The following is a 13,101-nucleotide window of genomic DNA, read 5'->3' as shown; positions in this document are numbered from 1 at the left end:
AAAGCATCAGTAGCAGTAGGTTCATTCATAACGGCACATGAAACAGCCACATGCTCAAATAGGTAGGCTAATTTTCTGCAGACCAACTAAATTAAGCCACATTAAATCACTTTGAGGAACAGTGGGGGTCGCAAGCAGGTTGCAAGTCTTTGGCACCAATATTTTGGGGGTCTCGGGCTGAAAAGTTTAGGAACCCCTGATCTATAGGACTTAAAGTGTCTGAAATTCCTTAGGACTGGACACAGTTTAAACCTCTACAATGTTTTGTACTTTGTTTGCGTCATGTTCGTTAATAAAATGAGAGGTGAAGAAGAAGGCTCTAAAAGAGGCAGAAGAAGAGGGGCAGAATTTTATACAGTCTATGGGCAGAGAGCATCACAATGACGTATAAGTGGGCGGGACTTGTAAAGTCTTGCAGTCTGCAGCTGGTTATGTTGGTACAGTCGTCGTGCGCGCGAAACTTTAGCAGCAGCAATGGCGTCTGCCGCAGGTGGGTGTGTTCACTTACTCAATATCTAAATACACATTACATGATTTAACAATGCAGAGTTGTGGAGTATAATATCATTTTAGACCACTCCTTAGATGTGGTCTCCTCAAAGACTGCAAGGCCGCATCGTTGAGACATCTTGTTGGCTGCAGGCTGCGCGGAGTTCACATTTGCTTGCATGCATGGTGGTTAATAGTGAAACATATGAGTGAAACATAACGTCAATAGCGGGAGGTTTAAGGATTTCTCACGCATATGAAACTATTTTACACCTGACCTTTTCTGCATTTTCAGACCCGGAAGTGTTGCATTAGTGATATCCTGACTGCTTTCTTATCTCACGTTATCATTGAGTTTTGTTCGTTTGTTTGTTTGTTTGTTTGTTTGTAACTTTATTTTAGATGAACATAACAAACAATTGGTACATTCAGAAGGAGCATCATACATAAACAATAATTAATGACATAGAAACAATACAGCTTCAGTTGTTAATTAAGGGTAAATGAGAAAAATATACATACATAGGAAATAAATAATAAAATAACTTGAGTAAGGAGAGGGAATAATTTTACAGTTCAGTGAAGAATTCTTTTAGGGAATCGTATGTTTTAAGTGCTTTTGGTCCTTTCATTATTTTCAATGATTTTAGGTATATTTGGAATTCATTCAGAAAAACAACAAATTTGGGGGGAGATTTCATAGTTTGTGTAAAATATCATTCCTATTCTGTCTACCTGGCAATATTAAGATTATTTCTGCATTAGCTATCATTGAGTTGTTTCAATTCGACACAGGTACAGATGACATGTTTTTTTTTTAAACAACCGTACTTATGTGTTTACGTGTTTACGTGTGTTTAGGTCGACGGGGGACTAAGCGCAAAGCAGAACCACAGTCAGAGGAGGCGAAACCAGCTGTGGAGGAGAAGACGGTCAGAGGAGATGAGGAGGAGGAGGAGGAGGAGAAAGGCCAAAGGGTGATCATTGAACACTGGTGAGTGAAGTGCTACAACAACACATTATAATACACATCAGAAAGTGCACAGATACATAAATTGAGCTAAATTTCATTCATAGAGGTAACTGAATTTTCTGTTCAGTTACTCATCATGCAGGTTTCGTATGTAACTGACTCTAGTGTCAATGTGGATGTTTTTACATCTCAACAAAAAGTTAACTTAAAGCAAGACTGACAGAACATAACATGCTATAACAACATACAAGCCACATTATCCAATGGTTTTACATTACAAAGAGGCTGATCATGTATCAGATATCCCACGTTGAACACAATGCACACACAACTAGAGGTAGTGACTGGGTAAAAAGACTAATACGAAGTGAATCACTTTGGATGTCTACATTTAGAGCAACACAATATCCTGGTCTGAACAGGGAACTTTTCCTTATTTCTATCTTTAAGTTCTTAGATTATTTCATGTAGATCCTTCTTGTGCGTTGTACATAATGTATTATAAATTGCTTGTTTGTTGCTTTTATCTATGTGGTATGTGGTTTTCTTCTTAAACATGTCTTATCATGTGACTGCTTGTTAACCTTCATAAGAAGCAGCTGGGAAACCACTTTATGCCTGCCCTGATGAAGGCCTTGATGCCTGAAATGCATAGACATGTTTTAACTGTGACTCTGTAGCCCTAAAACTAAAGCTTTTACTTTAATGAACCCTCTTTGAGTGCCTCAGGGTGTTTGAAGAAGTTTGAACCTGAATCCCCACACTGAAGAGCACTAAGGAGACATTTTTTCTAACCTGTTCCTCCTCCATGTAGCACACTATGCTTCTGTTTTTTGACTGAATAACATTAGTTTCAACTAGGAATTTAAACAATTAATCCACTATCGATTAATTGATTGTTAAGAACTTACTCAAAGACATTATTTTGTTTCGATTTTATATCACATGGACCAAACATCATGCTGTCTGATACTTCGTTTAGCTATCAGGGAGGCGTTTTGTGAATCAGCTGATTAAAGGTGTTGCACTCAGAGGGGAGACGCTCAGCTGGGGGCTGCGGCTGAGTGACAGGTCTCCACGAGCACTTTTTTTTCTACGCGCGCCAGACTGATTATGATCCCGGTAACACTCCCGGCTGTAAACGTACTTCTTTTTCTCAATAAGAGGGGGAAACAGAAAACTAGACACTGAGTCTAAAATATGTTTCTGTTCAGTTCTCTTGTTGCAGTAAATCCACATGTTGAAGTCAGAGCCTTCACTTTTATGACTGCTAAGCGCCGCTCGAGTGGCTGCTTGTTGCTGCAGCTCTCTCTTTGTTGTTCTTTTTTCAACTCTTTTTTTCATATCTGTTTAGTTATCTTTGTATTTGGAGCCTGTCATGTCTTTTAATGACTCATTTGTTGGCCATCAACACCAAACTGGCTACGTTTGCAGTGGTGTTTTTACTATTTTTGTTCCTGTGTGTCCGGAGATCCTGAGTAACCATGGTGGCATTGTTTACATACGATATCAGCTGTTAGCATCCCGTAGCATGTCGAGGCTAAATGATGCTAGGCCCCATGTTCCCTGCAAGCTGAGGAGAAGGAGGAGGAGCTAACCCAGCACCAGAGGAAATACTGGCAGAGTAGCATCATGCTAACACAGCTAACACCGGACACGAACGCCACATTGGAAGGATTTCACCTGCTGTGGGCGGACAGGATACAGGAGAGCAAGACTGGACGGCTGTTGAAGAGGGCCAGCTCGGTCCTGGACCCTGTGGAGGTGGTGGCTGACGCGACAGTTGTTGCCAAGCGGTCGCGATGGACTTTTTTATATATATATTCTTGATGAAATTCTTGTACTGTACACCTTCTTGTTTGCTGCTGTAACTCCGTGAATTTCCCCATTGTGGGACGAATAAAGGAGTATCTTATCTTATCTAATCTTTACATTTCCAAAGATCGAACACAGAAAATACTTGAAATTTACATCCCTAGTTTCAACATTTGATGTGTTGTCTTTGCCATATTTTCAATTGAATATGGGCTTTAAATGATTTACAAACCATGAAAATCTGTCTCTATTTACATTTCAGACAGCTTTCCAACTTTTTTTAAAATTTGGGTTGTAGTTTCTTTATCATGTGCAGTCACATGCCACATGAATAACTTAGTCTACAAAGATGTTCACCTAATGGATGTTCTGTTATTTTTGGCAGTAAGAGCTGACGAGTGTATCGGCGTCATGCCGAGGAGGTGAAATCTGCCCTTCTGGCTGCCCACCCTGGACTGACTGTGGTTCTCAACCCAGAGAAACCCAGAAAGCATAGCTTCGAGATCTCTCTGCTGGATGACGGCAAAGGTGAGGAGGGAAAAATGAGGAAATCCAACACCCCCCCATGAGAGAGTATCACCATCTCCTTTTTAAGCCTCTTATCTGTTGGTCGTAGCTGTTATTTTTTGAATGTAAAACACCAGAATTCCAAATCCTGTCACGCAACTAGTTAGATTTTGTTTGATTAGGTTATGAGGTATTCATCTCTGAGATTTTTGCTGCCGGTAAATAGAATTTGAGTTAACGTTCATAGCATGGAAGATTTTTAATGAGCAGTTTTCCTTCATCTTAACATTGTTTGAATGTACTCAATACTTGTTGAAAAGCTGATACAGAATAAAAGGAATTATGGACATGAATCAGGTTCAACCAGATTTGAAGTGGCATTACCTTTCAGACCATTCGGTAAAGCGAAGCCACACTACCAAATTGCATTTCATATTAACTTTCTAAACGAGGCGTTTAATCAGCTGTGATTTGGGTTGTTGCATAAGGTAGTGAACAAAGTAAAATCATGCCAAAACTTCAATCAGACAATGCATCATCGGCCTCATTAAACCATGGTTTGACATTCAACAGGAGGCTCTGCTTACTAGAATGAGACAGGATATTGAAAGATACACTCTTGTCTATTAAGGCATTTTGTGGCATGGATGTGTTATATTAAAATAAGTGATGACCAAATGTTGCTTTTGTACATTCTATTTGTACATAAACTGACATGGTTTCTCCTGTCATGTCCTTTAAGCAACATCACTGTGGACTGGGATAAAGAGAGGTCCGCCTGCTAGACTGAAGTTTCCTCAACCTGATGTTGTTGTTGCTGCTCTACAGGAAGCTCTGAAGGCTGAGTAAGCACCTGATGAAGGTTTGTCTTAAAGAACTGACGCAATAATATTATATAGTTAATGTAATATGAGTTGAGGACTGAAGACTCACTTAAGAAATAAAATGTTGTAATATGTAATTTAAAACTTTAAATGTAAGAAGAGTGCAGAAATATTGGGGCAGCAGTAACTCACTCTGTAGGGACTTGGGACCTGGGAATCAAAGGGTAGTCAGGTCAAGTGCCAGCATGGACCAAAGTAGGGAATTTGAAACCAAGCGGCAACCTCTGTTCTAAAAATATGAGTCCAATGCGGAAGTGTTAAAAACTGCAGTACATCGAGGATCCACTTGAGGCTGGCTCCGGAAGTACCGGAAACCACATACACACCAATTCATAAAAGCCGATCTTTACAGCAGAACTAAACATGTTTACAGCCTGGAGAGCTCATTTCTCGATCGGCACACACTGTACAGGGGGGGTGAATTTTTTTCTAACGTGGCAACTTTGAAGATATTGTGATTACGAGTTTTCCAATGAGAGGCACAGCTGACTTGATTGACAGGTGGGAACACTGTAGCTGTTGGCTAGGAGGCTCAAAGCCCGCCTCTTTACGTCACAATCGCTCAACAGCAGGAATATGGCTCCAACGATAGGCCTCAAAACAGCGCTTCAGAAACAGATGGGTGACATCACGGATACTTAGGGCTGGGTATCGTTCAAACATTTTCGATACCGTTACCGATACCTTCATTTCGTTACCGGTTCCTTAACGAAACTTTTTCCGATACCAACTTCATAAAATCAATTATAACAAAAAGAAAAAGACATTACACATTATCAACAAATGTTGAGTTTTATTTTTCAGCTTTGTTATTCTTAGGGATGGGTACCTTTCACATTTGAACCGATACGGTACTGATGCCCGGTACCTGGGAATCGGTATCAGTACTCAACGGTACAAATTTTCGGTACTTTTGTGTGTTTATGTGTTAATAAATGTTAATTTGTTTGATAATAAAATCTCAAAAATGTTTAATGTTAACATATTTATTTCACAATATATAAACTTTAACAAATATATCAAAACAACAACCAATGAAATGAACAGAAACAGGATTATATAGGTGATCAGATATATTAGCTGACACGTGGCGTCTAATTGCTTTTTCGGGATCAATGAACACAATTTAATCCTCCTGCAGCTCTGCCTCGCGGTGAGTGTGCGTGACCGTCAGCTGCAGGCTCTGTTTGGCGCGCTCCCTCACAGATACAGAGAGCAGAGAGCATTTCTTCTACCCCAGAGCCATGTGTCATAACCTAAACTCAGCTCATGTCTTCACCTCTTATGAGTCACCAGCTGAGGAGAGAGGGAAACTGCTTGTTAGTTTGAGCTCTGACGCAGTGTCAACCTTCAACCATTACATAAAAGGCCTGTTTTTTACTCTCTAATGGGAGGGCCAAGTTCTGTGGAGCAATATGTGTTAAGAAATTAGCATTTGTGCAAAAAGATGTAACTAAAATTGATATTTAACTAAGTCAACTCATTTCCGTGCTTTTGGGATGTGTCACATCAAACCAGTGCTACTTGTGGTCTTTGAGAAATGTTAGTTTAACAAAAGTGCTTTTTTTTCCCTCCTTTATTTCTTACATGAAGCCAAGAGTTCAAGGGATGTAGCCCATGGAAGCAAAATGATGAGGAGGGACCAACGGGGTGCTCTCAGTCCCTTTTCTGATGATCGTGGCTCCATCAGCTCATGTCCTCTGGCCACACGGCGACATCTAGTGGATTGTGTTTCCCTACATTTCTTAAAAGTTATATGTGCCTTTATATCTGTTTTTGATAAATAAAGAATTCAGTATACCAAGTCCTTGTTTCAGTTAGTTTGTGAGAGATTTGTGTGTTTGATTGTATTTGTCTTTTCCTTGTCCAGAACTATACCTTCAAAGTTTAGAGGCATGATGGAACATCCCAGAGAAATGTCTTCAGCACTTAGTTTGACTGTGACAACTAAGAATATGAATTTAAACCTACTGAGAATCTTAATATAGTCAGAGACTGCAAAAGATCCAGTTTCCTCTATGACTGGTTCCATTTGCTTTGTTGGCCTTAAGTTGACAGTGACCACATCACAGGAAATAATAAGTGGTAAAAATATTTGTCCACATTTTATTTTGTATATTTTTCAAATGTGGTTGAAAGAGTAATGAACTTCCCATGTGTTGCTCGGTCTTGCTGGAGCCTTTTAGCTTTTTTGACCAGTGGGGGTAGGGGTACACCCATAGGGTACAATATGGAAGAGGTTTTGGGCCACTGTTTGAAAAGGATGTTACACCGGTCTCTAGTTAGAATACGTAGATGAGGAAACAGATCTCAAACAGCATTTGGATTATGATGGTGCTGGATGACAAATAGAAGATCAAACAAAGTCTAAATCCCAAGGTTTTGTCAGAAGTTCTGACATACCATCTGTCTATAAAAAGCAATATATATCTTCACTTTATAAATGCTCTCGCAGAGTTTCATATTGTTTTCAGAGCACTAAAGCTGCAGCAAAATGATATCAAACATAAAAATAGAGACACAAACTCAGTGGCCTTCTAACATTCACCTCAATCTGTGTGTCGCAGACCATCAAAAGATATTTGAAATAAACATACTACAAAAATGGTCTGGAATAAAATCTCTAAACTGACATCTTATCCATCCTTTTTCAAATGGAAACGAAAAACTTAACAAGCATTGAATTCAGACTTGATGATAGAGTTTTTTAAGGAATCATTTCATTCAGAAGCAGGTTTAAAAATGGTGGCCATGCAAGGTAGCCCATAGATCAGTCCTTACCTTGATGTATACCTCGAGGATTTACAAGACTTAAAGTGTCTGGACTTCCTTTGGACTGGACAAAGTTTAAACCTCAACAATGTTTTGTACTTTGTTTGCGCCATGTTTATTAATAAAATGAAAGGCAAAGAAGAGGGCTGTAAAAGAAAACATAGACTGTATAAATAATGGACGTAGTATCCATGACGTCACCCATCTGTTTCTGAAGAGCTGTTTTGTGGCCAATCGATGACAGCAGCCATATTGCTGCTGTTGCGCTAGTGTGAGGTAAAGAGGCGGGCTTTGAGCCTCCTAGCCAACAGCTACAGTGTTCCCACCTGCCAATCAAGTCAGCTGTGCCTCTCATTGGAAGACTCGTAATCTCAATATCTTTGAAATTGCCGTGAAAAAAAAAAATTCACACCCTGTATAGTGTGTGCCGACCGAGAAATTAGCTATCCAGACTACACTCGTCTTTTGTACCAGGCTGTAAACATCAAGCGGCAACCTCCAGTCAAAAATATGAGTCCACTGCGGAAATGCTAAAAACTGCAGTTCATTGAGGATCCGCTTGAGGCTTCCTCCGGAAGTACCGGAAGTCACATACACATGAATGGGAAAAAAACGATCTTTACAGCAGATATAAACATGTTTACAGCCTGGTACAAAAGACGAGTGTAGTCTGGATAGCTAATTTCTCGATCGGCTCTCACTGTGAGGTGGGTGAATTTTTTTCTGACGCGGCATTTTCGAAGATATTGAGATTACGAGTCTTCCAATGAGAGGCACAGCTGACTGCAGGAACACTGCAGCTGTTGGCTAGGAGGCTCAAAGCCCGCCTTTTTACGTCACACTGGCTCAACAGAAGCAATATGGCTGCCGCAGCCAATTGGTCTCAAAACAGCTCTTCAGAAACAGATTTGTGACGTCACGGATATTACGTACATATTTTATACAGTCAATGCATTGGACTCATATTTTTAGACCAGAGGTTGCCACTTGGGCCAAATATACCTAAAATCATTGAAAATAATGAAAGGACCAAAAGCACTTCAAATATATGATTCCATAAAATAATTCTTCACTGAATTATGAAAGTATTCCCTCGCCTTACTTAACTTATTTTATTATTTCTTTTCTATCTATCTAATCCAACAACTGAAGCTGTATTGTTTCTATGTCCTTAATGATTGTCTGTGTATGATGCTCCTTCTGAATGTACTCATTAAAGTTAAAAAAAAAAAAAGGTTACCCGCTTGGGCAGAAAGCATAACAATGACGTATAAGTGGGCGGGACTTGTAAAGTCTTCCAGCCTGCAGGATTGTTTAACTTGGTACAGTCCTCGTGCGCGCGAAACTTTAGCAGCAGCAATGGCGTCTGCCGCAGGTGGGTGTGTTCACGTACACAAGATCTAAATACACATTACATGATTTAACAATGCCGAGTTGTAGATTATAATGTCATTTTAGACTACTCCTTAGATGTGGTCTACTCAAAGACTGCACGGCCGCATCGTTGAGACATCTTGTTGGCTGCACGGAGTTCACATTTGCTCGTTGCATGTTGGTTAATAGTGAAACATATGAGTGAAACATAACGTCAATAGCGGGAGATTTAAGGATTTCACACGCATATGAAACTATTTTACACCTGACCGTTTCTGCATTTTCAGACCCGGAAGTGTTGCATTGGTGATACTCTCAACGCTGACTGCTTTCTTATCTCACGTTATCATTGAGTTTCAATTCAACACGGGAACAGGCAGGGGCGTCGTAGTGGGGGGAAAAGTGGAACTCACTACCTAGGGCCCAAGTGGGGAGGGGGGCCCTTAATGGGACTGAAATAAAATGTGTTTTCTACTACACTTTTCTTTTGTTTTGTTCTAATTGCAGTAAGATAACTAAAATTGTCTGAATAAATAAACAAACATTCAGAATTCCTTTCTGGAATTTCTTTTCGGCTCTGTGAGATGCGCGTATCATGCCTAAAGTGGGGAATTGTCATATTTTCATAGCATCAAGTGTGGCTGAATCTGATTGAAAGTAAACTGTAGCTTTTTAGAGTTTTATTTTACTTGCTGAGTTGAGATTACCAAATAATGCCCCCTTGTTGTTATTCAACAAGTCACTTGGCTTCAAATAATTTTGTTCAAAGAGATGGACAGTCTGAAGGTCAATATTGTGCAGTTACATTTGGAGAAATCATAAAAGAAAATAATATTGATATGTAGCTTAGATTTGAGTCAGTTAACCAGGTTAGTTTTAAACATACATTTTTGTTTAATGCAAATTAATATTATAGCAGCAATTTTATATTTTGTAGGGTTTGCTGTGGTGATGGGGACCACTGAGATATCTTTTCAGGGGGCCCAGAATTCCTGGGTACAGGTGCCTTTTTTTTTTTTTTAAACAAACGTACTTACTTCTTCACGTGTTTTTAGGTCGACGGGGAACTAAGCGCAAAGCGGAGCCACAGTCAGAGGAGGTGAAACCAACTGTGGAGGAGAAGACGGTCAGAGGAGATGAGGAGGAGGAGGAGGAGGCCCAGGAAGGCCAAAGGGTGGTCATTGAACACTGGTGAGTGAAGTGCTACAACAACACATTATAATACACATCAGAAATTGAACAGATACATAAATTGAGCTAAATTTCATTCATAGAAGTAACTGTAAATCCACATGATGTAGTTTGAGCCTTCCCTTTTATGACTTTATGTCCACTGAGATTATGAGCCTGCTCCACACGTTGATATTCAGTGTGTTTAACATTTTGAACACCTCAATACGATCCGTAGCTGTTGAATACTGTCAGTTATGTACATTTTGTTGTGAAGGAAAAATTGATTCAGGGGAAAAAATGCATTTGGCTTTGTTTTTGACATGGATAACGTTTACTTTTTTATGATTAATCGATAATTGCTCGTTAACATTTCCAAAGATCGATCACAGAAAATACTTGAAATTTACATCCCTAGTTTCAACATGTGATGTGTTGTCTTTGCCATATTTTCAATTGAATACAGCGTGCCTACTTTTTTTTTAATTGGGGTTGTAGTTTCTTTATCATGTGCAGTCACATGCCACATGAATAACTTAGTCTACAAAGATGTTCACCTAATGGATGTTCTGTTATTTTTGGCAGTAAGAGCTGACGAGTGTATGGGCGTAATGCCGAGGAGGTGAAATCTGCCCTTCTGGCTGCCCACCCTGGACTGACTGTGGTTCTCAACCCAGAGAAACCCAGAAGGAATAGCTTTGAGGTCTCTCTGCTGGATGACGGCAAAGGTGAGGAGGGAAAAATGGGGAAATCCAAATGAGGGAAAAATTAGGAAATGCAACACCCCCCCATGAGAGAGTATCACCATCTCCTTTTTAAGCCTCTTATCTGTTGGTCGTAGCTGTTTTTTTTTTTTTTTTAAACACCAGAATTCCAAATCCTGTCACGCAGCGAGTTAGATTTTGTTTGATTAGGTTATGAGGTATTCATCTCTGAGATTTTTGCTGCCGGTGAATAGAATTTGAGTTAACGTTCATTGCATGGAAGATTTTTAATGAGCAGTTTTCCTTCATCTTAACATTGTTTGAATGTACTCAATACTTGTTGAAAAGCTGATACAGAATAAAAGGAATTATGGACATGAATCAGGTTCAACCAGATTTGAAGTGGCATTACCTTTCTGACCATTCGGTAAAGCGAAGCCTCACTACCAAATTGCATTTCATATTAACTTTCTAAACGAGGCGTTTAATCAGCTGTGATTTGGGTTGTTGCATAAGGTAGTGAACAAAGTAAAATCATGCCAAAACTTCAATCAGACAATGCATCATCGGCCTCATTAAACCATGGTTTGACATTCAACAGGAGGCTCTGCTTACTAGAATGAGACAGGATATTGAAAGATACACTCTTGTCTATTAAGGCATTTTGTGGCATGGATGTGTTATATTAAAATAAGTGATGACCAAATGTTGCTTTTGTACATTCTATTTGTACATAAACTGACATGGTTTTCTCTGTCATGTCCTTTAAGAAACATCACTTTGGACTGGGATAAAGAAGGGTCCGCCTCGTAAACTGAAGTTTCCTCAACCTGATGTTGTTGTTGCTGCTCTACAGGAAGCTCTGAAGGCTGAGTAAGCACCTGATGAAGGTTTGTCTTAAAGAACTGACGTAATAATATTATATAGTTAATGTAATATGAGTTGAGGACTGAAGACTCACTTGAAAAATAAAATGTTGTAATATGTAATTTAAAACTTTAAATGTAAGAAGAGTGCAGAAATATTTGGGCAGCAGTAACTCACTCTGTAGGGACTTGGGACCTGGGAATCAAAGGGTAGTCAGCTCGAGTACCAGTATGGACCAAAGTAAGGAAGTTGAAGCGGAAACCTCTTTTTCTTTTTGCCGATCTTTACATCAGAAATAAACATGTTTACAGCCTGGTACAATAGACAAGTGTAGTCTGGATAGCTCATTTCTCGATCGGCACACAATGTATAGGTCGCTCGACAGCAGCAATATGGCTGCCGCCTACGATTGGCCTCAAAACAGCGCTTCAGAAACAGATGTGTGACGTCACGGATACTACGTCCATATTTTATACAGTCTATGGTACCGTTTAAAGTATCAATTTATGGACAATTTTCTTTTTAGCATAATTTCTAACATCCTCAAAGCTACATTAAAGGAATTGATGGTGTTGAATATGTGACTGGCTTCCCTCATACATATTCCATTTCTTCTACCCCAGAGCCATGTGTCATAACCTAAACTCAGCTCGTATTTTCACCTCTTATGAGTCACCAGCTGAGGAGAGAGGGAAACTGCTTGTTAGTTTGAGCTCTGACGCAGTGTCAACCTTCAACCATTACATAAAAGGCCTGTTTTTACTCACTAATGGGAGGGCCAAGTTCTGTTGAGCAATATGTGTTAAGAAATTATCATTTGTGCAAAAAGATGTAACTAAAATCGATATTTAACTAAGTCAACTCATCCCCGTGCTTTTGGGATGTGTCACATCAAACCAGTGCTACTTGTGGTCTTTGAGAAATGTTAGTTTAATAAAAGTGCTTTTTTTTCCCTCCTTTATTTCTTACATGAAGCCAAGAGTTCAAGGGATGTAGCCCATGGAAGCAAAATGATGAGGAGGGACCAACGGGGTGCTCTCAGTCCCTTTTCTGATGATTGTGGCTCCATCAGCTCATGTCCTCTGGCCACACGGCGACATCTAGTGGATTGTGTTTCCCTACATTTCTTAATAGTTATATGTGCCTTTATATCTGTTTTAGATAAATAAAGAATTCAGTATACCAAGTCCTTGTTTCAGTTAGTTTGTGAGAGATTTGTGTGTTTGATTGTATTTGTCTTTTCCGTGGCCAGAACTATATCTTCAAAGTTTAGAGGCATGATGGAACATCCCAGAGAAATGTCTTCAGCACTTAGTTTGACTGACAACTAAGAATATGAATTTGAACCTACTGAGAATCTTAATATATTCAGAGACTGCAAAAGATCCAGTTTCCTCTATTTATGACTGGTTCCATTTGCTTTGTTGGCCTTAAGTTGACAGTGACCACATCACAGGAAATAATAAGTGGTAAAAATATTTGTCCACATTTTATTTTGTAAATATTTTAAATGTGGTTGAAAGTGTAATGAACTTTCCATGTGTTG

The 13,101-nt window shown here is 39.4% G+C and overlaps 2 protein-coding genes across 2 annotated transcripts; both read left to right on the top strand.

Annotated features, from left to right (window-relative positions):
* Nucleotides 1-364: 364 nt before the first annotated feature.
* Nucleotides 365-6,473, top strand: LOC117816835 (selenoprotein H-like). The gene is made up of 5 exons (XM_034689205.1): nucleotides 365-490; nucleotides 1,351-1,483; nucleotides 3,663-3,805; nucleotides 4,527-4,646; nucleotides 6,262-6,473. Exons 1-4 carry the CDS (start codon nucleotides 475-477, stop codon nucleotides 4,631-4,633), a joined length of 399 nt encoding a protein of 132 aa, XP_034545096.1. The 5' UTR covers nucleotides 365-474; the 3' UTR covers nucleotides 4,634-4,646; nucleotides 6,262-6,473.
* Nucleotides 6,474-8,701: 2,228 nt separating this feature from the next.
* On the top strand, nucleotides 8,702-12,742 carry LOC117817393 (selenoprotein H-like). Its single transcript, XM_034690098.1, has 5 exons — nucleotides 8,702-8,815; nucleotides 9,870-10,005; nucleotides 10,570-10,712; nucleotides 11,459-11,578; nucleotides 12,531-12,742. The coding sequence occupies exons 1-4, from the start codon at nucleotides 8,704-8,706 to the stop codon at nucleotides 11,563-11,565; spliced, it is 498 nt and encodes a 165-aa protein (XP_034545989.1). The 5' UTR covers nucleotides 8,702-8,703; the 3' UTR covers nucleotides 11,566-11,578; nucleotides 12,531-12,742.
* Nucleotides 12,743-13,101: the final 359 nt, after the last annotated feature.

The sequence above is a fragment of the Notolabrus celidotus genome, chromosome 8, assembly GCF_009762535.1.
Source record: "Notolabrus celidotus isolate fNotCel1 chromosome 8, fNotCel1.pri, whole genome shotgun sequence".
Lineage (NCBI taxonomy): Eukaryota > Metazoa > Chordata > Actinopteri > Labriformes > Labridae > Notolabrus > Notolabrus celidotus.
Note: the sequence above shows the minus strand (reverse complement) of the source record. Positions and strands in the feature narration are given on the sequence as shown.